Genomic DNA, 20311 nt, shown 5'->3' with positions numbered 1-20311 from the left:
TGCCACTTCTGCTGCCTCTTCCGCCGCCGCCTCCTCCGCTCATAGTAGTATTGTCGTCCCGACGTCCGTGATCGCCAGCAAGCCCCCTGCTTTCACTACCAGCAGGTGGTCCAACTCTTCTGTTACCGCCACTGCTCCTCCCCAGCTGACGACCTCGACCGTTTACACCACTTCTGTTCACACCATCTCTCAGTGCCCTCCTGAGGTCACCAACTGCCCGTTCCGCCCCACTGTCACCACCGAGACTATTGCTCTGTACACGACCGTCTGCCCCGTCGAGGAGGCTGCCTCCAGCACTGCTGCTCCTGTTACCCCTGCTGCTCCCTCTAACGGTGCTGGCAGCGGCCCTGAGACTCTCACCACTGAGATCACCATCGTCCACACCATCACTAGCTGCGCTCCTGATGTGACCAACTGCCCTGCTCGTCACTCTACCCAGATCATCCCGGTCCCTGTTCAGCCAACTGGTGGTGCACCTGTTGCCCCTGCTCCCAGCGCCCCCGTGGTCCCCGTGGTCCCCATTGCTCCGGCTCCCAGCAATGCTCCTGGCGGCGTCGCTCCTCCTAGCTACCCTGTTCCTCCGGCCCCCAGCGCCCCCGTCGAGCCTGTCTCCCCCGTCGCTCCGGCTCCCAGTGCCCCCGTTGAGCCCGTTGCTCCTGTTGCTCCGGCTCCTAGCGCCCCTGTCGAGCCCGTCGCACCCGTCGCCCCGGCCCCTAGCTACCCCGTTGCTCCCGTTGCCCCGGCCCCCAGCTCTCCCGCCAACGGCAACGGCACCTGGTCAACCGTGATCTCTGCCCCTACCGGCCAGGCTCCTGCTCCTTCCAGCGGTGCGGGCTGCACTGGCGCTGACTGTCTCCCCCCTCTCGGCAGCGGCGCTGTGCGCACCGGCATGAGCACTCTTGCTCTTGTTGGTGCCATGGTTGTTATGCTGTTGTAAGCGGAAGCTGTGTAATTCTGAGGAGTGAAGAAAGGAAAGGAGAGAAGAGAAGAGAAGAGATGGATGGAAAGGTAGAGAAGATAATGTAATTAAAGATGCAGGCCAGTTTAATTGAGGCGTTATGTTGGATAATCATGTGCCGCCATATTGAATATGGGAGGACGTATAGACACTTATAGAGCTGGGATCCAAGGATCTGGTCATACTGGTAGTAACATTCTACACTATTCCTTTATTTTTTCTTAAAAACGAAGCAGGCATATAGCCCTTTATACCCTTTATTCACCTTGCTATATAATGAGAAGGACTATTCAGCACTCCAAGTTGGTCATTTGTCCCAGCAACTACATTATCAAGGCTAAGGAGAGATCTTTTGGTTTATCACTACACAGGTAAATACAGAGTTCCTTGAGTATCCGCTACTATCGCTACTTTCTGCTACTATCGATATATTCCTCTAGTATCTGCTATCATCGCTACCTAGCTATGTAAGGTAGCTTTCTATTTTCCAATTTGAGACGTCGGATGGTGGATAGCCAACTTAGGATGTTGCATAACAATCTCCTGTATCGCAGCAAAACCAGCGGCCCTTTGCCATCCAACGCTTACTCCGAGTTTGGAGGATTTGACTCAACCTTCATCTCCACATTCATCTCCTCATCTGGAGAATAAAACGCCGTGAGTATCCTCACTTCTTTCTGCGGATTGACGCTGCGCTCACCGCAAACGTCCTTTGCGAGCTGCACGAGTTTAGGCCAGTGGCCGGCCGGAACTTTTGTTTCCTTGAGGCGGTCGTTGAGGACGTCGTCTGCGCTGATCCAGTACTGGACCTTGGCGGGGACGGAGCCGCGGGCGGGATGGACCTCGATGTGGCGGTAGTGGTTGATGGCGAGGTTCTTGAGCTGGTGGGAGTTTGGTGGGAGAGTGTCTGAGTCGCGACGGCATCTGCAGTTTTGGGAGGAGTAAGGGGTTGGGGATTCGGGGCGCTCGGAGAGACGAGTAAGGGGTTTGCGGGGGAGAGGGGGAAGGGGTTTGTTCGGGGGGAGGGAGGTAGGCCTTGGGGGAGTTGAAAAGCACATTTTGCTGGAGGGAGAAGATGTCGTCCTGGTTTTGGCTGTCGAGTATAGTTGTGGTTGTGATAGCGATTGCTGTGTTGTTGAAGAATTGTAGAGGAGGAGCATCGTGATGTATAAATAGGAAGTAGAATTGTCTGGAAAAGAAGAATAATTGCTGCGCCGTGAACCATAAAGCAGCTGTACATGAATGCGCATCTGACGGGGGAAAGAAAATCGAACAATTGAAGACATGTAAAACGCTCATGTTGAACAAGAACAAAGGGGGTCAAGCTCGTTCCCTTAACACGTGGTGGAACACCAAAAAGAAGACGACGGATAGTTCAAAGGGTATCAAATTCATCGTCAGCGATCTAAGAGTTCAACAAAGGCGCGTGCGAATCCACTCAGCCCACTTGCACAGATCTTCGAGCCGCTCAAGCACCTTTCCGAGATCCTCTCTATTGAGCATCTTACCCTTACCAGTTGCTGTCTGCTGTTCAATGATGTTTTCGTTGACAATTTCTACCACGCCGCCTTCTAGAATGCGAAGCGTAATGTCAATGGTAGAGCCTTTGACAGGGAAGACGACCTGAAGATATGGCGATGGATGAACCCATAATATGACATCGATGTTCATATCTTGGCCGCTTCCCTTTTCGCCATTGCCGATTTCTGGCTCTGCTTCCTGTTTCACCTTTTGTTCTTTTTCTCCACCATCTTGTCCTTCATCATCGCTTGATGCCATGAACGCTGCCAGCTCATCCTTGACCGTTTTAGTAGTAGCTGGGGCCCATGTGGCTTTGACCGATTTGGGCGAGCCTTCCTTTGTTTCCGATCCGAAGCTATTGTTCAGCAATATGGAAAGAAAAGCGAACTGTCGAAGGAGAGGAAGCATCTCAATGAGTTGGCGGGGATGTGAAAAGGCCATTTCTGTCACTTCCTGAGAATAAATCGGCTTGTAGATGAAGAGCGTGTTATGGTGGCTCCTGATGAACGACTTGCCCTGCTGGTCGAAAACACGAACGTCACGTAAGCGCGTAATCGTCCTTGATTCGCTGGGATCTTGCTTGCTCCCAGCTAATACGGGGAAGAACAAGTCATCGAATGTTGGGGGAGGTAGAGGACGCTGGCCAAAGTCGCCCGACGGACTTGGGTTGGGCGGCGTGGCGTTGACATAGGAGTAGAGTCTGATGCAATCATTTTGCGGAAGGATGACGGGCGGGTCAAACGTGACGGTAAACGTAACTTGGGGCAGCGTCGAGAGATGCATAGACAGTTCATCCATGCCAGGGTTCTTGTTCTCATCTGAAGAAGGGAGCGAGATGTTCTCTGGTTCTTGCCAATCAAGGATGGGTAAATTGATGTTCTCTAGTGCTTGATTTTGCTGTTCTTGGTCCTGCTTCACCACATCCTTGGAGATCCAGTCTTCAGACACTCTGACGGGCGACAAGCCGAGTGTTTCAATAGGCGCACAGTCAAGTAGAAGTGACCAGACCTTCTCCTCACTCTCGGAAGACGCCGATATTTTGTTATCTGAAGGAGGCACGAATCGTAGCTCTTTCCAGTACTGCAAAGCGAGGCCGACCTTGTTTCGTGCATGCATAACGGGATAGCCGTGCCTGGTACACAGAGCAGCTAGGGTTAGGTACTGATCTGACTTGCTCGCCATCTCTGGCTCTTTTCGTAAATTCGATATGTCCCAGTGATGCAATCTCTCTAAGCTGGTAAAGATGCCGGCCAGTGCCTCGTAGCAGTCGAGGCCGGGGATAACGCTGAGCTTGTCCAGGTTCGCTATATGACTAAAATTGTATGCAAACTTATCCAGAGTCTTTGTTAGGGGACTCTGGTTAGGACCGAGCTTCAAGTCTGCCAACAAGATTTGACTGGCAGCCTCCATCTGGCTGGAAACCGAGGTTGCCGACCCATGGTAGGCTAACGATACATTTTGGACAATATTGTTGTCCAGCACTATGTCTACAGAAATTGCAGAGCCTGCAATTGCCAATGTTTTCTTCTTGCGTCCGTCCGCAGCGGTATTTTCCTCGGATAAGAGTTCAAGGCCAAGGCGCTGGGCAAGCCGTTCCAGGCCAGCTTCACTGACGAAGCCTTTCTTTTGCTATGATGGCGTGTCAGCTTAGGGAGCTTCATGTCGGCGAAGGAGAGGCGCACGAACGTTTAAAAGTTTGAGAATATTATCTAATCTCTTGAGCTTGTCATCTTCAGTAGCAAATGCGACGCCCAGCGTGTCCAGTCCGCCGACGATGTCAAAGCTACTGCCGATGCCCAATGCTCCCATGGCGGCGGCAGTTGATGGACTGTCAAAGTTCAGAGCGCCCATGCCCGATTGGCTCATCAATGTAGACGTCGCAGGCGATTTCTTCACCTGCTGTGGCGACCCTCGCTGTCCACGAGGCGAAAATGCAGCGTGGGCGGGATTGGAGAAGGGCGTCGAGATGGGAGGCGTTGCACCGGCAATTTGTGATGGCGTCGGGCCCTGATGCGACGGTGTGCGGCCCTGCTGTGAGGGCGCATGTCTCATGGGCGTTGGAGTTGCCATGATGAATCTAAATGTTCGTTTCGTGGGAGGTGAGGTCGTGGGAATCGTGATCGCAGAAGGCGTTGGCTGGCAGTCAAGGTGATGAGTCGGGGTGGAAAAGGCGAGAGCGCCGGCCGATTGTCTGTCAGCGAGCTGAAGGCATCGGTTAGAATCCCATGGAGGAGCGATTAAAAAGTTATAGCAGGCAAATCTGCGAGTTTCACAAGTACTGGAGCGAGATTGTATGAATGCAAAGCTGTGATGTCCAGATCCTAGAGTTGAAGGAGCTGACCTGACGGAGCTTCTGCTCTTTCGACAGCCTTGTGCCGGGCCGACAGCTAGCGGCACAGCCCACTAAAGAAGGTACTCCGTTCAGTGCACTATTCCGGTGGATTGTCAAGTACCAACAATCAGGCTAGCCTTTTACAATGGACGAGGCTGCATCTCCAATGCTCTCTTTTCTTCCCCGTTCGCCTTCTTGAAAGCTTCCATATCTCACCTCCATGGCAGCTGTCGGGAATGCAGCCCGGCAGATACGGGATCGGGCACTCCGCGAAAGATCGATTCGCGTGCTCGTATCGCCAACGCCAATCTCCTTCGCCGAGCGTCGCTCAGTCCTGCAGGTGCTGGAACAATATGGCTCTGTCGAGTGCTTCAAGATGACTCCCGTAGGTCCCAATCCATTGGATGGCGTATATGTATGATACGGGAAAAGAAAAGAATTATCTAACCATACGCTCTATTGGGTGTCTTAAAGGGCTATTACGCCAACTTTGTATCAATAACGAAAGAGCCTACGACCGCCCAGAGGTTGATAGCTAGCAGCCCTCTGACATACAAGATCACGGAGCCTGCACGCAGCGCCGTGGAAGATATCTACGTTGCGGACCTAGACGAACCCGAGAGCTTCAGTACTATGCAGCCGACAATAACTGGGCAGCAGACGAGCGGCGCGAACTCGCGGTCTGACGGACCGGAGCAGGGACAGGATCAGGGACGGGAAGAGGATCTAAAGCAAGGGCAGAGAGAGTTTAAGCTGGAGATCTTCCCTGCGCCCGAGTACAATCATAGATTTGCCATGGCTGGCTCACCGCTGCACGGCTTTTGGCACGAGGGCTACGAACAAGACCAATCCTTCATTGCGACGACGCTAAAGCAATCGCTGCCCAAGAGTATAGCTAGCGAGGGGCTTGTGCACTGGATGGTTAGCGGCATGAAAATGCGCAAAGAGCGCAAAGCGAAGAGGCTGCAGATCAAGGAATGGCTTCCCAGCCGCATGAAGAAGGACGCGACTGAGTAAGCCAGCGAGATCCCGTTGCGCTATTACTACATACGCAGAGAACTGCGACAGAAGCTACGACGATGAGGAGGACGATGCCGGCCGTTATCCCACAATGAATGCGACATGACTGAAATAGCCCAATTCACCGTCGACAATGGATGCAAGGCGGTATTGCGAGAGGCTGGTTGTCGCACAAGATGTCACTCCATTCAAGGAAATTGTTGTCTCAAAGGTGACGCCCATTAATTTCCAAGGCCAAGGCAGGGAAACAAACATCATCAGCCAAGCGCGATGGGGCGAGAGCAAATTGAGTGTTCCCAAAAATGGAACAGAAAACAACGTTGAAGACAGTATGAGGGATGAACCAGTACCTAATTGAGAAGTTGATGATGATGGATCTGCGCAAGCTCTGCAACTTTCCTTGTTCTGGCCCCGTCTCGGCACAGCGCTGCCTGAGTGCAACTGGTGCTACATCTACTTCATCATCATGTGCGCATAAAAATGTGTAATCTAGAACATACGACCCGGTCCATCGCCGATGAGGTGGCCATGCAGGTGGGCTAAGGGACTGGGATGTGCGAGGCCAAGACGAGAATCTCGACTTACGTCACCCAAAAGCCATCCAACGCGGCTAGCACAGCCCATCACGCCGTCGTCGTGGTCAGGGGAGTGGCGCATCGTCTCCAGATGCTGTTTGGTTGTCTTGTTGTGTCTCACCTCATTCGTCTCACGATAGGGAGAGTGATTCAGCGTGAAAGGATTCGCGTCTAGGCGCAGAGGGCATTGAGCAAAAGACAAAGAGAGGTCGAAGTGTACCTCTGCTTGCTTGATTCAAGTTCATCCTGGGCCGCGATGCCACTGGGCCAGCGCGGCCACAGCAGGACATTACATACACGATAGACACACCAGGCCCCTGTCCCATGTCGAATCGGGCTTGGCTTGGGGAATCAGACCCATGTTGTGGCTCCAAGCAGGGCAGCAATTTGGTAGCGCAGCCACTCTCGCTACGTCACCCGCAGCTCTTGTGAACTGCAAGGCTCAGCCGTGGCCCGAGTGGGCTAGCAGGTGGAATACTTGGACGGGCCGTGACAGATTGCTTGGAATTTTCCCTTATTGCACAGGAGACCAGGGTCGTATGCTCTACCGTGCCATGGTTGGTCCGAGACACTTGCCGGGCGGAGCAGCGCCATGTCGGAAAGGAGCGCTTGGCCAAGGATCGCGATTCCATCTACGGAGTACATGAAGGTGCCCCGATGTTGTGTGAGTGTTCTTCGGAGTACCTGTGTAGGTACATGCGTGTATGGTCATGCCATTGCGTGTCTGGACTGCACATACAGAGCGAATACAAGGCCAGAACAAAGAAAGTGCATTACTAGTACACATCGTGGCATCACGCTAGGAAGTGATTCGCGTTGCTTCTCATTGAGCAACAGCCGGCACCAACATGTGCTAGACCGGGGTGGATCGGTCTAAGCATCGTATCTAGACGGCCGAGCCATGTTCATCGCGTGGACAGAGTCCAAAAGCCGGCAGAAGCACGCTTGGCAGCTCAGTCACGTCTAATTCGTTCGTCTTCATGACGTCGCCGCCCTGTGGCACCCAACTGCTGTTGGCGGCCGCTCACCCTTGTGAGACAACAGAAGCCATGCGTTGGCTTATATGCTGACACTCTCCCTCCCTTTCCTCCTTGCTTTGACCATTGCTATTTGTTCCCATCCAATACCTCTCGTTTTCTTCTTCATCTTGGTTCAACTCGATTCACTCGTGGTTGTCACTTATATCATCTCAGCCAAACAGTGGTACTATTACCGGGTGCCTGAAGATATCCAAACAAATCAACAAGCACAGTCAGTCATCATGGGTGTCGGCACATTCTTTCACTACTTCGGCACAGTGCTGCTGCTTGCTGCCACTGCACTCCTTATCGTCGTGTCGGTTACCTCGCCGGTGGTCAACAACCTCTCTATTCTGAAGATCGACTTCAGTGGCAGCAGCACTGTAGACAGAATAACATATGGCACGTTTGGGTACTGTATCATCAACTCAAAGTACGTGCTTTTTCTGCTTCCCATCGCTTAAGACGACCTCCATCAATAGGAAACTGACATCTTATAGTGGAAAAGATGATTGTACTAGCGCCCACGTTGGCTACGATGCTACCGGCGCCATCACACGGGTCACCCAGCTCACCTTCTCCAACAACGACCGTGATGCCGCCAGAGTCCTTACCAGAGTGCTGATTTTGCACCCCATCGCTGCTGGTCTTACCTTCTTGGCCTTTTTGCTCTGCCTGGGCACCAGCTTCCTCGGTTCTTTTGTCGCCTCCCTCTTCTCCGCCCTGGCCTTTATCGCCACAGTCATCGCCATGGCATGTGATTTTGCCGGCTTCGAGATCATCAAGCACGCCGTCAACACCAGGGGCCCCAACAACATCGATGCCCGCTGGGGTCCTGCTGTTTGGTGCATTCTCGCCGCTGCCGCTTTGACCCTCGTTGCAACTATTCTGGTATTCGTTACCTGCTGTGCTGGTCGTGTTAAGAAGAACCGCACCCGCCGCGGCAAGACCGACTACTAAGAAGGAATGCCTTTCCATTATCTCTACGAAAAGAAAGAAAACTCCTGCGGGTTCTACTCAGCAATTATTATGGTAGCGATTTCCGATCTGTCATGAAGAATAAACTCAAAGAGAAAAAAGAATGAAGATATGAATGGAGAAGAACATACAGCAAAGAATGTTTTAGTGCTTGGTTTGTGCGCGCAAGGGGGAGGATCTCGATCATGATACCACAACAGGGGCACGTTAGTTTGGGGGTTGATCGTGCTGGGACCTGAATGAATGTCTCTTTATATATTTAGTGCTTAATATTGTAACGCCCAATCGTTTTATGATGAATTTAAATACTAGTGGATTAAGTCTGCAATACATTTATCACTTATCAAAAGAATAGCTTTGAATGTAGCTTATATGTGAGACTGTTTGCGATATCTTGGGAGTCCGACGAAATGTACCGGGCTTCCAGATACTCGCCAAAGCTGGGCACTAAATCTCGAACGGAATCATGAAGGTAGGGACAAGTTGATATATTAGATACATGAAATTAAAGTTTGGGGATATTCCCCTACAAAAAACGGACATTTTCCCCATGGTTATCGGCCAATATTAGAGTAAGGCCATCTACATCGAACGTGGGTCAAATTCAGTAGGTTAGCATTTCATCGAGTCTCTATTCCATGAGACACACCATTAATACTCGTAACGCTGTAGGAATTGATGTGAAGGAGTTCGCAGATGAGACTTTAAACCCTGAAGCACCTGTAGTCCATCATTCGAAGTGAGGTTAAAGAGCATATCCGGGCAGTCTAGACAACGGATGCACGGAATCCAGGAGCCATAGGTGCCACTGAGGAACTCCATAGCAAGCTCAAGTCTACTGTCATATTTGTGCGCTTCTCTAAACCTCTTGAATAATGATATGGCTCAATCAGGCCGAGACTAGCAAAAGTACAATTAACCCAAGGCTATGTCATATACTGAATTCATAATCTCCTCCTCATCGCCGTCACAGGCGGCGGCGGTAACCTGCTGCAGCAGCTCGACAATAGTCTCTTTGTCGTTGACGGGGACCTTAGCCTGGGTTGCAATCTCTTTGAGCTCTGGCATAGGGATGTGGAAATCCTTGGCATACATAAACGCCTCCCCATCAGGCATATTCTTAGCATCGAAGTTTCTGTTCTTGTAGGAGTGAACACGGGCATTGTATAGACGCAGGTTGAACTGGTAGGCGCTACTCCAGCCCAGCTTCTCCCGGGGATCCATGTATGCCCACCGGAGCTCCCCCTCTACCTGAATGGCTCCCTTGGGAGCATCAGCACCCAGGTCGATGGCGATGATGGAACGAGCATGTTGCATATAGAGGAAAAAAGCAGTTAGGGGGCGCTTGGGGGCATTGGGATCGTAGGTGCGCTTCTTACGCTCCTTCTTCTCCTCGACTATAGGGGTTATGCCTGGCATGGGCATAATAAGCTGACCAGTGGCATCGAATGTATTGAGCAGGTCGCCCTGTGGACCCTCAGCAGTGCCCTCGCCCAGGAGCGGGAGCGAGATTTGGGGACTCATTTGACAGAAGGGGCAGCATTTGTTAATTGATAGCCCAGGTTGCTCTTCTCTTGCGAAAGTTTGACCAGATCCTCCGTCGACATGCCATGCTCTTCATACATATGATCACAGAGTGCTTGCTCGTTGGGGAAGGGGGGATTTAATATCGCACAGTCGGGATCAAAACAGAAGAAGGCACCGGGCTCCAGAGTGTCCCAAAGGCAGCCGATGTTTGGAGAGACATTTTTTGCTATCTGTGGCGAGGGAATAGTGCCTGCAATATTTCCGGAACCTTGGCCTTGTTTTGACGTGGATGCACTTATGGCTTGGGCGCCACTCGCAGGCTTCTGCTCCTTTTTGACGCTGCCGTCGATTTCTAAGCCCAATACCAGAGCGAGGTTCTCTTGTAAAGATCTGAGTGGATCCTCCTCAGGTTTGGTATGTTTTTTATCGATGTGATCCTGGAGTCCTTGCTCGCCGAGGAAGATGAAATCTAACATGTTTTGCAATCTGTGGCGAGGGTGTAGCCCCTTGAGATGGCAGACCAGAATGCAGTCCACGGGTAGTCTTGTGCTTCCTGCGGGGGAGCGGTAGCTGCAGGTTGAGGTCTTTTGGCTTGCTCATGTAACTTGGAGTGCCATGACCTGAACTTTCACCGAATGGGTTCGAATAGTTCGAGGGAAGAGAGTGCGATGGCTGGTTCTTTTGCTGTGTCTGCTGTGTCTGTTCTTGGGCCTGCTGTCCACTTTCATCTATATCAAAACTTGTGGGCCAAGAAACCCCATTCAAAAGATCGGCATCAGGGGCTATTATGGGCGGTGGAGCCAGTGGTGATGGGGAGTCAACATCATTCATTGGTAAATTAAGCCGTGATAAATCAGGTCTGTCATTGTTAACTGAAAAAGCAGGACGATTGTCTTGGCGGGGAGATGATGTTTGTCTTTTGGGATGCTTCCTGATCGAATTTCGCACCACTGTTTGTTCGCTACCGGCGTGATACATTGCCTCATGTTTCTTCAGCATTCCTGCCGAGTTGAATACTGGGTAATGACAGCCCTGAACCCGACAAACATGCTTTAGATGGTCCATTTCATGACGCACGAGGCAGTCATGATTACTAAAGCCCAGAGCAGCATGTGGACATGACTGGAGTCGGCAAGTAAATGCCGAGGTCCGGAAGTTTTGTTTGAATTGTTCGAGCTCCTGGAAGGTGACCTCTGGATAGGTGGAATAGTTTAATATCTTTCGAATCATCGTTTGATACTTCTTATTTAAAGCAATGATGTCGTCTGCCGCAACATTATGCTGGATAGTGTCATCTACACACATATGATACCGTTAGTAATGAACGAAAAGGGCGATCTGGAGGTGTAGAATCTGTACCGTAGGTGGATACCGTTTCCAGCGTCCCCTTGTTTTGTTCCAGGAGCATCATTTTGACTAATTTGTACAAAGGGTAATGATTTTGTCGTATCAAGGCAAGCCAGGGATCTGAGGTGCCACTGTCTACTGCTTCCGAGTCGGGTTTCGCGCCTGTGAAATTGTCCACTAGAAGGCAAGATAGCTGAAAGAAATTGGACTTGAAAAAGCAAGATTGATCAAATTTAAGGTCTGTTAAAAGGTAGTCGACCCAAAATTCGGTGGCGTAGATGTGAAAACCGTGAAGTCCTCGAAGAATTCTCAAGGTTCTTTTAGCCTCTGAGTATGAAGGGTCAAAGGTTTGCTGACTAGATAAGAGGCAACGAACGGTAGCTAGACCGTGCCGCCTTCGTGATTCGTTCTCCGTGATTAGGAATCCACTATCTGAGTCCTGGAGAAAGCTGTCGTAAAATTAGCTTGATATCTCCTAGTTAGATATTGGATGAACATACTCTCTAACTGACATATGGATAAACGAATAAGAGGAGTCGACTTGCTTTTGGATGAGAGGTTCGCACCTATCGAGGATATAAGCCGGGACGAGCTCATTCACTTGTTCATGTCCGGCGTCGAACGCCAAGGCGGATAATAGTTCTGCTGAGCGGAGTGGCCGCTTTGCAAATGCTATCCAACTGAAGACAGCACGAATCCTCTGGACAGATCTCTCGTCGAAATTGGCCATAATCTGTGACAATATTCGTCCATAGCTAAAGTGAGTTTGGTGTCAGGCGACGGATACCAAAAGAAAAACACTTGGTAAAACAAAAGTATGTTTGCTCACGTACAACTTGCCAAGTTCTCGGGGAAGACTATGGGCAGCCTCCAATATCTCATCACGATGGTGAAAAAGGTTTGTGTTTATATACTCCATGACGAGCTTTGCCCAGAGAAACATGCCTGGTACCAGCTCGCATTAGCTCAAACAAAGAAAAGCGAGGTGGAATACGGATAGATCTAGTATATACGGATAGACCTAGTAGATATAGATAGATTTAATGGACGAGAACTTACCATCTGCTTTCTGCGTGATTCGAGATGCCAGGGCCGCCACATCGTCATCAGTGATGCGTAACTGAGAGAGGCTTGGCCGAATGGTATTTATCCTCCGCAAGGTATAATCTTGGATAGCCTTGTTCAAGTGATTTCTCTCATTAGACAGCGATATCTGGTGTTTCTTCTTGACAACTTTGGCAACTGCAGGTGTCATCTGAGTACATAAGAGCACCTTGAGAACAGTCGTGCCGGAGGATGAAGCAGTAGCAATTAGCTTGTCGAGAGTTCTTACAATATCAGCGACCGTACCGCCATCACATTCATCTAACCCATCAATAACAACATGGAGGGCCTTCTGTTGAGACGGCATGGCCCCCAAAGCTTCGACTAAGAGGCGTAGAAGTTGTTCAAGTATCGCATTGTTTGGAGTTTTCCTCTTCAGTACAAGCCAGTCATACGAAAGTGTGATGAGGTCGGGATCCGAACGCATGATTTGTATCATCAATGATCGTATTATGAAGTTGTAATTTGTCGACTCAGGGTAAAGGTAGGTACAGAAATGTGACGCTACCATAGAATGATCTGAAGAACGGAGAAAATTCTGGATTTGTGTAGCCAAAACACTTTTGCCGCTCCCAACGCAGCCATGCATCACAGCAAATTGAGTAGCACGGTCGCATCTTGCCCATGATTGAATCTTCGGCTGTTGGAGTATCCAGCTGCAACTTCCGGGATTTTGATTTGCCTCAGCAACGAGATTATCAAACACTTTAATTTGATGAGTCTCATCAACCTTTAAGACACTCAAGATGGCATGGAACTCGTTACTCGCTCGGTCTTCCTCTTCTTGCTTTAATTTGTTGATTTCTTGTTGTCTCCAATCCTGGAGTTTCTCTCTCATATCTTTTGACTCGGATAGGTTTGCGGCAATGGCTGTTTTATCAACGAGATCCTCGTGTGCTTTTAGATCGGCAAATATGTGGTTGAACCGCCGTTGGAAGCGCCCCCACGACGTAGCGAAAAGTCTTTGCCAAGCTAAATAGCACTCCAAATTAACATGAATCTATATGATAGAGATACCTGAATGTACGGTATCTTACCATTTCGTCGAACAAACTTATAAGCTTCACCGTGAAACTTGAGAATGTCGGAGTAATATACAGCCAAAGTTTTCTGGACTTCTATGTTGTTTGAGAATGAATGGTTAAAGAGGCTAAACCTGGCCAATGGCTCAGCTAGCCTGCTATAGACCTTGATGATCTGTTCAAAGGCTTCGATATAATCGGAAGATATCTGGGACTTATTAGCGCATTATCACTCATGTCTGGCTATTTTGAATACCTTCAATATAAGCTTAATCGGTGCCCACAGCCAAGGTAAATACGGCGTTCCGTTGCATAAAACTTCAATCGTTTGTGAATAGTGCTCCAATCCGGTGAATAAAGGCGCGAGCCTTCGCATATTTCGCAGCGACTGACTTGCTGCAAGCTGCTTTTCGATTTGGAGAGCAGCCTGTTGAACATCTTCAAGCGTTACATTCTTCAGCTGCGCTCGATCGGAAACCATGATGACTTTTTCGAGCTCCATGAATGCTTCTCGCATCATGCGCTGCGCCTCCAAAGAGGCCCTCTTGCACAATGGCATCTTTCTTCTTCTGCAGGCACTTACTACCGTTGGCCGTGAGCTCTTTCGTGGCGACAATGCTAATTAAGCTCCAAGATGGCTTATAAAAAGACCTGCAATTTACATGAGAATCATTGAAGTTCCAAGGAATAGGGAAATACTCTATCTCTAGTAATGGCGATGGCAGGCCACTCAGCTCGCTTGGCATCAGGCTGGAGTAAGGCTGTGCAAGTTTCATTGGCTGTTAACCTTCCACGTTGCTTCGGGCTTTCCGTTAGGCGTACAATAGAACACTGCCCGTAGTCACATACATTCAAGTCTCAAATAACAAATATAACGGGAATAGCAGCTTTGACAACAGTTCCTAATCTGTCCACGAACTTGCATCAACGCTAGGGGAATGGAGTATAATTCAAGAGATTCTCATGCGTTGAAGCGACAGCGATCAAGATCTCCCGATATTTATGATGGCAATGGACCGAAACCGAAAAAAATCGCGACTGCCGAAGTAATAGATCTGACTGTTGATGATGAATCTCCTCTTCATACTCCGACGCCGTATACCGAAGCCAATCAGATCAGCTCTATCGACACTGAAAAGCAGTATATTTGTTTCGGTATGGTATGGATATTCCACCTGGTAAGCTTGAATGCGGCGCGTTAAATATGAAAGTTCAGATAACCGATATAAATGGAGTTTGTCATTTCATGGGATCTCCGCGAGCGCAAGAATTCCCAATTCACTTGGTCGATTCTCAAACCTTCCACTGCGTTGATGATGCCTCCAAAAAAGGCAATATAGACCCAGGGTTCGCATATATAACAGATGCCCTACTCGACGAAAATGACCTTGAACTGGAGATTACATGCTCTATAAGTGCAATTCCGCCATCCAAAGCAAGCTTTTCTACGCCGCTTTCCATGCCATGCCATCTAAATGTGACCCTATTTGGGCCTCTATGTCTTTTTGAAGAAGTAGGAAGCTTTTTTGAGGATCACAATCTCTATCTTCAAGACCCAGTCAACTGTTCAAGGAACGCGTTATACCGAAATCCGCACAAACTATCTGCTGGCTCTGGCCTGGACCAATGGACATACGATTTAGACAGAGAACATGCAAACTCTGCAATTATCGAAAGCACACAACCGCGTCCCGAGTTGCTTAATGCACTAAATTCTCAGGAAGATCTAGTCGAAGCAACACAGCCCGGTTCCATTCGATCAATCATGAAAGGGTAATAAAACAGCCACAAAGCCCCCCACAATTTAACTGCCTTAAACCTCTTTAATCTAAGAAATTCCCCGTGAATAGGCACCAGCTACAAGCATTAACCTTCATGCTTCAACGAGAGCAAGGTTGGGCTTGGGATGGCAGTAGAGCAGACATATGGGAATTCTTTGCTGAGAGTACTGGTTCTTAGTAAGTCCTCTTGTGCGGCATTTCAGTTAATGATCTTTCACTAAATTCTTCTGAATCCCATGTAGCTTTGTTAACAGGGTCTCTGATGAAGCTCAAGCAGAGTCACCGCAGCAATTTTATGGTGGGATCATCGCAGACCCCATGGGTTTAGGCAAGACATTATCCATGATTTCTTTGATAGCATCCGATCTACTCGTGGATAGGAACGATCCGAACTCAATTACTGGCGCTAATGCTGAAGAATCATCTGGTCGTACATTGATCGTCGTACCGCCTCCTCGTGAGTCCGATTGCTAGTAGTCTATGCCCCCTTTTGATCCCTGGGAAAGACTAACTGTTTGGCATACTACAGTTCTTGACTCTTGGGAAGAACAGCTGAAACAGTGAGTCATAATACAATCTAGAAAACATAAGCTAACGAAAAACTAATTGGAACTCTTAGACATGTCTTCTCCAATAGTATCCCCTGGCGCCGGCATCACGGGAAATCTCGTGTCGCAAATGATTCTGATCTTGAAGAATCTTTGGTAGTATTGACAACTTATCACACTATATCCTCAGAATGGAAGGACAACTCAGATCAACAACCGTCCTTCTTGTTCAATACACGATGGAGGCGAATCATCTTAGATGAAGGTTTGCTACACGCACTTTTGGGCCTTTTCAAGAAAAGGGCCATCCTATTGTAGTAAGATATACTAATAACCGCCAGCTCACTTCATCCGAAATACCGTTTCTCGAATGGCTCGTGCCATATGCTCGATAAACTCAGTGTCTCGGTGGGCTGTAACTGGCACGCCTATACAAAACAGACTCGGTGATCTCACTGCACTCCTCAAATTCCTTCAGGTATATCCCTACGCAGAAGAACATAAATTCAACGCAGACATCTCTCATCTATGGAAAATCGGCAAAATCGATGAGGCGGTGAAGCGTCTAAAGCGGCTTGCTGGTTGCATCCTTTTACGCCGCCCAAAGACTGTCATCCAGTTACCACCACGGCACGACTTCCAACAATTTGTGGAACTGGCTCCATCTGAAAGGGATTTATACCAGTCATTTAAAATGCATACCATATCTCAAATTGAATTTGCTCTATCTGCAGATGGTAAACTTAGTGGAACACACTCATATGCCAACATGCTACAGAGAATCGAAGCAATGCGCATGATCTGTAACCTTGGTTTGTATTACAAGGTGCGGTATGATCTCGAGACGTACAATGAGAAGACATTCCAAAACTGGACGGAAGCTGCGCAGAAGATGTTCAATATACGCCGTGGGATTAGCAGCATCCAGTGTCGCCTATGCTATTGCCAGCCTGATTCAACGGAGAATGTTTTTTACGAATCTGGGCCGCCTGCATTATCTACGTTCTCTCAATGTCTGGAATTTGTTTGTTCTACCTGTGTATCAGCTTTCTTATATCCAATGGTGTTGAAATCCTGTTCTCATGAGACTTTCTGCCCTTTCGCCACCATATCAACAGATATCTTCGAGACGGACGATCTGCCTAACCTCACAATTAACCAGTTGTCTCATGGGCTTCCAACGAAGATATCCATGCTAATCAGTGACCTGCAAAGTCAGCCTCATGATGTTAAATGGTGTGTTATCTCATTTTGACCTCATGCTTGAGTATTCTTTAGCTGACATACGGAACAGCGTCGTCTTCTCTTCGTGGCGAACTACACTTGAGATTACCGAGGTTGGACTCAAACATGCATGCATACCTTGTCTACGATTCGACGGCAAAGTGGCACAAAAAGACAGGCATGCCGTAATCGAACGGTTTCGTAAAGATCCAACGATTAGGGTGCTTCTGGTGACCTTATCATGTGGCGCGGTTGGGTAAGCTCAAGAGGCGTCATCATTTAGACATTTCGGCTCATTCTAATACGCTTCTCCAACAGTCTTACATTGACAGAGGCCTCCAGAGCCTACCTCATGGAGCCGCATTGGTAAGCTGCATAATATGTATGATAGCGAGGATCTTATATTAACATGATCTTTTACAGGAATCCAACGCTTGAAGACCAGGCGCTAGCTCGAATTCACCGTATCGGACAAACGAAAGAAGTAACCACGATTCGGTTCATTGTACGAGATTCATTTGAGGAAGTATGAACTCCAGTGCCGGCTACATTTTCGTTGAACGAACTAACCTTATTCTAAACTCAGAGGGTTGTAGAACTACAAAAATCCAAGACAGATCTGGCCGAGGTTATACATCGTCAAAATGAGAGCAACCAACAAGATGGAACTCGACGGCCACTAGAGGTTCGTATAACAGTATCATGGCTTTAGAAATTCTAATCTAACTTCATTTAGTGGCTAAAAGCGCTCATCTAAGTACATGTACGTAAAAGAAGTAGAGTTATCCAAATACCCACAATGATTTGCCTTGGAAGCTCAAACTTGAGATCTAGATGAGTGCTGCGGCATCCACATTGTCGACATTTTTGCCTCCAATGCTAGGTATGAAACGGATACATTTGGCCAGCCCCTGCTCATCTAAACCATTTATGTAATATTTAGCTGATATATGCCATTAAGCTTATCTTCGCGGCCCCTTCGGATGCGCAGCAACCTGCAGGGGGCACTTTCGAAACACAGCCTCGATCCAATATCCGGAAATAGCAGCTATATACGAAGTACTATGGAAAGATTAAACACATTACAAAGCGACGGAGATGAGTCTCTGGAATTATCTCGGTCAGAGAACGAGGCTGCCCCATGCATGTGCGGATTGCATCGTCATGATGAGTTCTTTTCTATCCAATAGTAATGGGGGAGGGGAGGGGGCATTAGACGAAATAAACCTTAGTATTCTCGAAATCTCTCTGTACGTACCTCAAATACACGAAATAGAATTCTGGCCTTCTATCTATTACGTAGCATCGGAAAGGTCATGCGTACGAAGGCCCGTATTCGTCCCCATATTACTCCCGCCTCCTCGTGGCAGCCATATTGCACAATAGCTCTAGAGCCATTCTTTAAAGTTATGGTTACTGGAGCAAGACATTAACTGCTGATGCGTTCACCAAGTACTTTGGTCCAGCCTTGAAGTGTCTCATACCGAAAGCAGGTTTCACTGTCTCGCACAGCCCAGATTGAGCATATACAGTTTCCCGCTATGAGACCAACACATGCAGAAGAAACCTCAGGTGAAACATACAGATATCTGGACAGCATCTAAGTCGTAGAATCCATCAGCAGTCACGGAAAGCACATTGAGAGAGCACCATTGCAACACCAAACCCCGTATAATTGACCCTATCTGGAAACAAAAATAACAAATTCAACTCCCCTCCCTTTTTTTTAATCCTTTTCTATTACCTCCCTGTGAAAATCCCACCATTAACAGAACGTGAAAGAACCACAACTTCCATAACATACCCAGCACTCAATTCCCCTTGCCCAATGCCCAACACCCAATATCCAAACCTCAACACCAAATTAGAGAACCAAGACACACCCGGCAATAAAGACAGCCACAGCCCCCATCATAGGAGCAGCAGTCTGGGCAACGCCGCCAACAGCCGGCGGCGCCTTGGTAGGGCGCGACGTGCTGCTGGTAGTAGCCGTCTGGTTGGTCGAGTTCGAAGCACTCGACGACACGACCCTATATCCAGCGTTCTTCAAGAACGTGGTGGTAGGCTCAGCCTTGGCAGCCATAACCGGAAGAGTCGGTCTGGAAGCCCATTCTGTACGAGTCGCCCAGTCAACAGTCTCCCAGTCTACAGTCTCCCAGTCGACAGTCTCCCAATCTGGAGTCTCCGTCTCCTGCCTTGCCTCGATCCAAGTTCTGGTAGCCTGCCAGTCTCTGGTCTCCCAGTCTGGAGTCTCCGTCTCTTGCCTTGCCTCGATCCAAGTTCTAGTAGCCTGCCAGTCTCTGGTCTCCCAGTCTCTAGTCTGCCAGTCTGGAGTCTCCGTCTCCTGCCTTGCCTCGATCCAAGTTCTGGTAGCCTGCCAGTCAACAGTCTCCCAATCTGGAGTCTCCGTCTCCTGCTTTGCCTCGATCCAAGTTCTAGTAGCCTGCCAGTCTCTGGTCTCCCAGTCCGGAGTCTCTGTCTCCTGCCTTGCCGCGTTAGACCAAGTTCTAGTAGCCTGCCAGTCTCTGGTCTCCCAGCCCGGAGTCTCTGTCTCCTGCCTTGCCGCGTTAGACCAAGTTCTAGTAGCCTGCCAGTCCGGAGTCTCCGTCTCTTGCCTTGCCTCGATAGAGAAATCCCAAGATCTAGTAGCCTGCCAGTCTCTGGTCTCCCAGTCTGGAGTCTCCGTCTCTTGCCTTGCCTCGATAGAAAAATCCCAAGATCTAGTAGCCTGCCAGTCTGGAGACTCCGTTTCTTGCCTTGCCGCGATAGAGAAATCCCAAGGTTTAGTAGTGGTCGTGGTAGGGGCAACAAGAGCAGGAACCACCGAAGTGGCTGGCGTCAGACCTTCAAGCTTGTTGATATGACTGATGATAGAACTGAAGAGTGGGTCAAGAAGAGATTCCACAAAATGAGTGACCCCAGAGTGAGGATCGCGGATATGGATTCGATTCATCACGCTGCTGATAGCCGATGTGAGTTCGGAGTTCCTAACTCCTGGGTTCATAGTAGGCGCCGGAGTCACACGCGCCATGGAAACCGCATTTGATTTGGAGATAGAGCCTGGGTAAAGGGACTGGGCATGGCCGCTCTGCTCGGCGCCTTGAACCAAGGGGACGGCGGCCACGAGGCCCAAGATGATAGCACGGATGCCGTACATGATTCGAGATTGATGTGATGCCGGGTGAAGGTATAGAATGATGAAGAGAGTGAGGATGGGATGGAAAACGAAGAGAGAAGTCCCTTGGGCAGAGTGATTCGCTTCAATTTATATCTTTCTCGAGAACCTCGTGATCCCCAACAGAAGCACATCCTCAACCTGCTCACGGAAATCCAACGGAGCTATAGCTAAGAGTGA

The 20311-nt window shown here is 49.1% G+C and overlaps 8 protein-coding genes across 8 annotated transcripts; 3 read left to right on the top strand and 5 right to left on the bottom strand.

Moving 5' to 3' along the window:
* Positions 1 to 1542: 1542 nt before the first annotated feature.
* TRIVIDRAFT_35448 (uncharacterized protein) lies at positions 1543 to 2118 on the bottom strand (the record flags this gene model as incomplete). The annotated part of the gene is made up of 1 exon (XM_014105039.1): positions 1543 to 2118. One exon carries the CDS (start codon positions 2116 to 2118, stop codon positions 1543 to 1545), a length of 576 nt encoding a protein of 191 aa, XP_013960514.1.
* A 253-nt stretch (positions 2119 to 2371) lies between these two features.
* On the bottom strand, positions 2372 to 4549 carry TRIVIDRAFT_35468 (uncharacterized protein; the record flags this gene model as incomplete). The annotated part of the gene is made up of 3 exons (XM_014105038.1): positions 2372 to 2631; positions 2707 to 4108; positions 4166 to 4549. The coding sequence occupies 3 exons, from the start codon at positions 4547 to 4549 to the stop codon at positions 2372 to 2374; spliced, it is 2046 nt and encodes a 681-aa protein (XP_013960513.1).
* A 482-nt stretch (positions 4550 to 5031) lies between these two features.
* On the top strand, positions 5032 to 5828 carry TRIVIDRAFT_17868 (uncharacterized protein; the record flags this gene model as incomplete). Its single annotated transcript, XM_014104646.2, has 2 exons — positions 5032 to 5196; positions 5286 to 5828. The coding sequence occupies 2 exons, from the start codon at positions 5032 to 5034 to the stop codon at positions 5826 to 5828; spliced, it is 708 nt and encodes a 235-aa protein (XP_013960121.1).
* Positions 5829 to 7514: 1686 nt separating this feature from the next.
* Positions 7515 to 8748, top strand: TRIVIDRAFT_86324 (uncharacterized protein; the record flags this gene model as incomplete). The annotated part of the gene is made up of 2 exons (XM_014105438.1): positions 7515 to 7858; positions 7926 to 8748. 2 exons carry the CDS (start codon positions 7668 to 7670, stop codon positions 8383 to 8385), a joined length of 651 nt encoding a protein of 216 aa, XP_013960913.1.
* A 570-nt stretch (positions 8749 to 9318) lies between these two features.
* On the bottom strand, positions 9319 to 9927 carry TRIVIDRAFT_35357 (uncharacterized protein; the record flags this gene model as incomplete). The annotated part of the gene is made up of 1 exon (XM_014105037.1): positions 9319 to 9927. The coding sequence occupies one exon, from the start codon at positions 9925 to 9927 to the stop codon at positions 9319 to 9321; it is 609 nt and encodes a 202-aa protein (XP_013960512.1).
* Positions 9928 to 10899: 972 nt separating this feature from the next.
* Positions 10900 to 13962, bottom strand: TRIVIDRAFT_123103 (uncharacterized protein; the record flags this gene model as incomplete). The annotated part of the gene is made up of 7 exons (XM_014105036.1): positions 10900 to 11172; positions 11243 to 11726; positions 11844 to 12032; positions 12111 to 12222; positions 12337 to 13353; positions 13419 to 13611; positions 13660 to 13962. Coding segments are annotated over 7 exons (2571 nt in total), but the record flags the coding sequence as incomplete, so codon positions are not given.
* A 798-nt stretch (positions 13963 to 14760) lies between these two features.
* Positions 14761 to 17620, top strand: TRIVIDRAFT_113458 (uncharacterized protein; the record flags this gene model as incomplete). The annotated part of the gene is made up of 8 exons (XM_014105035.1): positions 14761 to 15176; positions 15254 to 15361; positions 15427 to 15645; positions 15822 to 15997; positions 16074 to 16968; positions 17275 to 17322; positions 17380 to 17482; positions 17543 to 17620. Coding segments are annotated over 8 exons (2043 nt in total), but the record flags the coding sequence as incomplete, so codon positions are not given.
* Positions 17621 to 18820: 1200 nt separating this feature from the next.
* Positions 18821 to 20113, bottom strand: TRIVIDRAFT_63616 (uncharacterized protein; the record flags this gene model as incomplete). Its single annotated transcript, XM_014105034.1, has 1 exon — positions 18821 to 20113. One exon carries the CDS (start codon positions 20111 to 20113, stop codon positions 18821 to 18823), a length of 1293 nt encoding a protein of 430 aa, XP_013960509.1.
* Positions 20114 to 20311: the final 198 nt, after the last annotated feature.

This window comes from Trichoderma virens (genome assembly GCF_000170995.1).
Source record: "Trichoderma virens Gv29-8 chromosome Unknown TRIVIscaffold_2, whole genome shotgun sequence".
NCBI classification, from domain to species: domain Eukaryota; kingdom Fungi; phylum Ascomycota; class Sordariomycetes; order Hypocreales; family Hypocreaceae; genus Trichoderma; species Trichoderma virens.
This window is presented reverse-complemented; position numbering and strand designations above follow the sequence as displayed.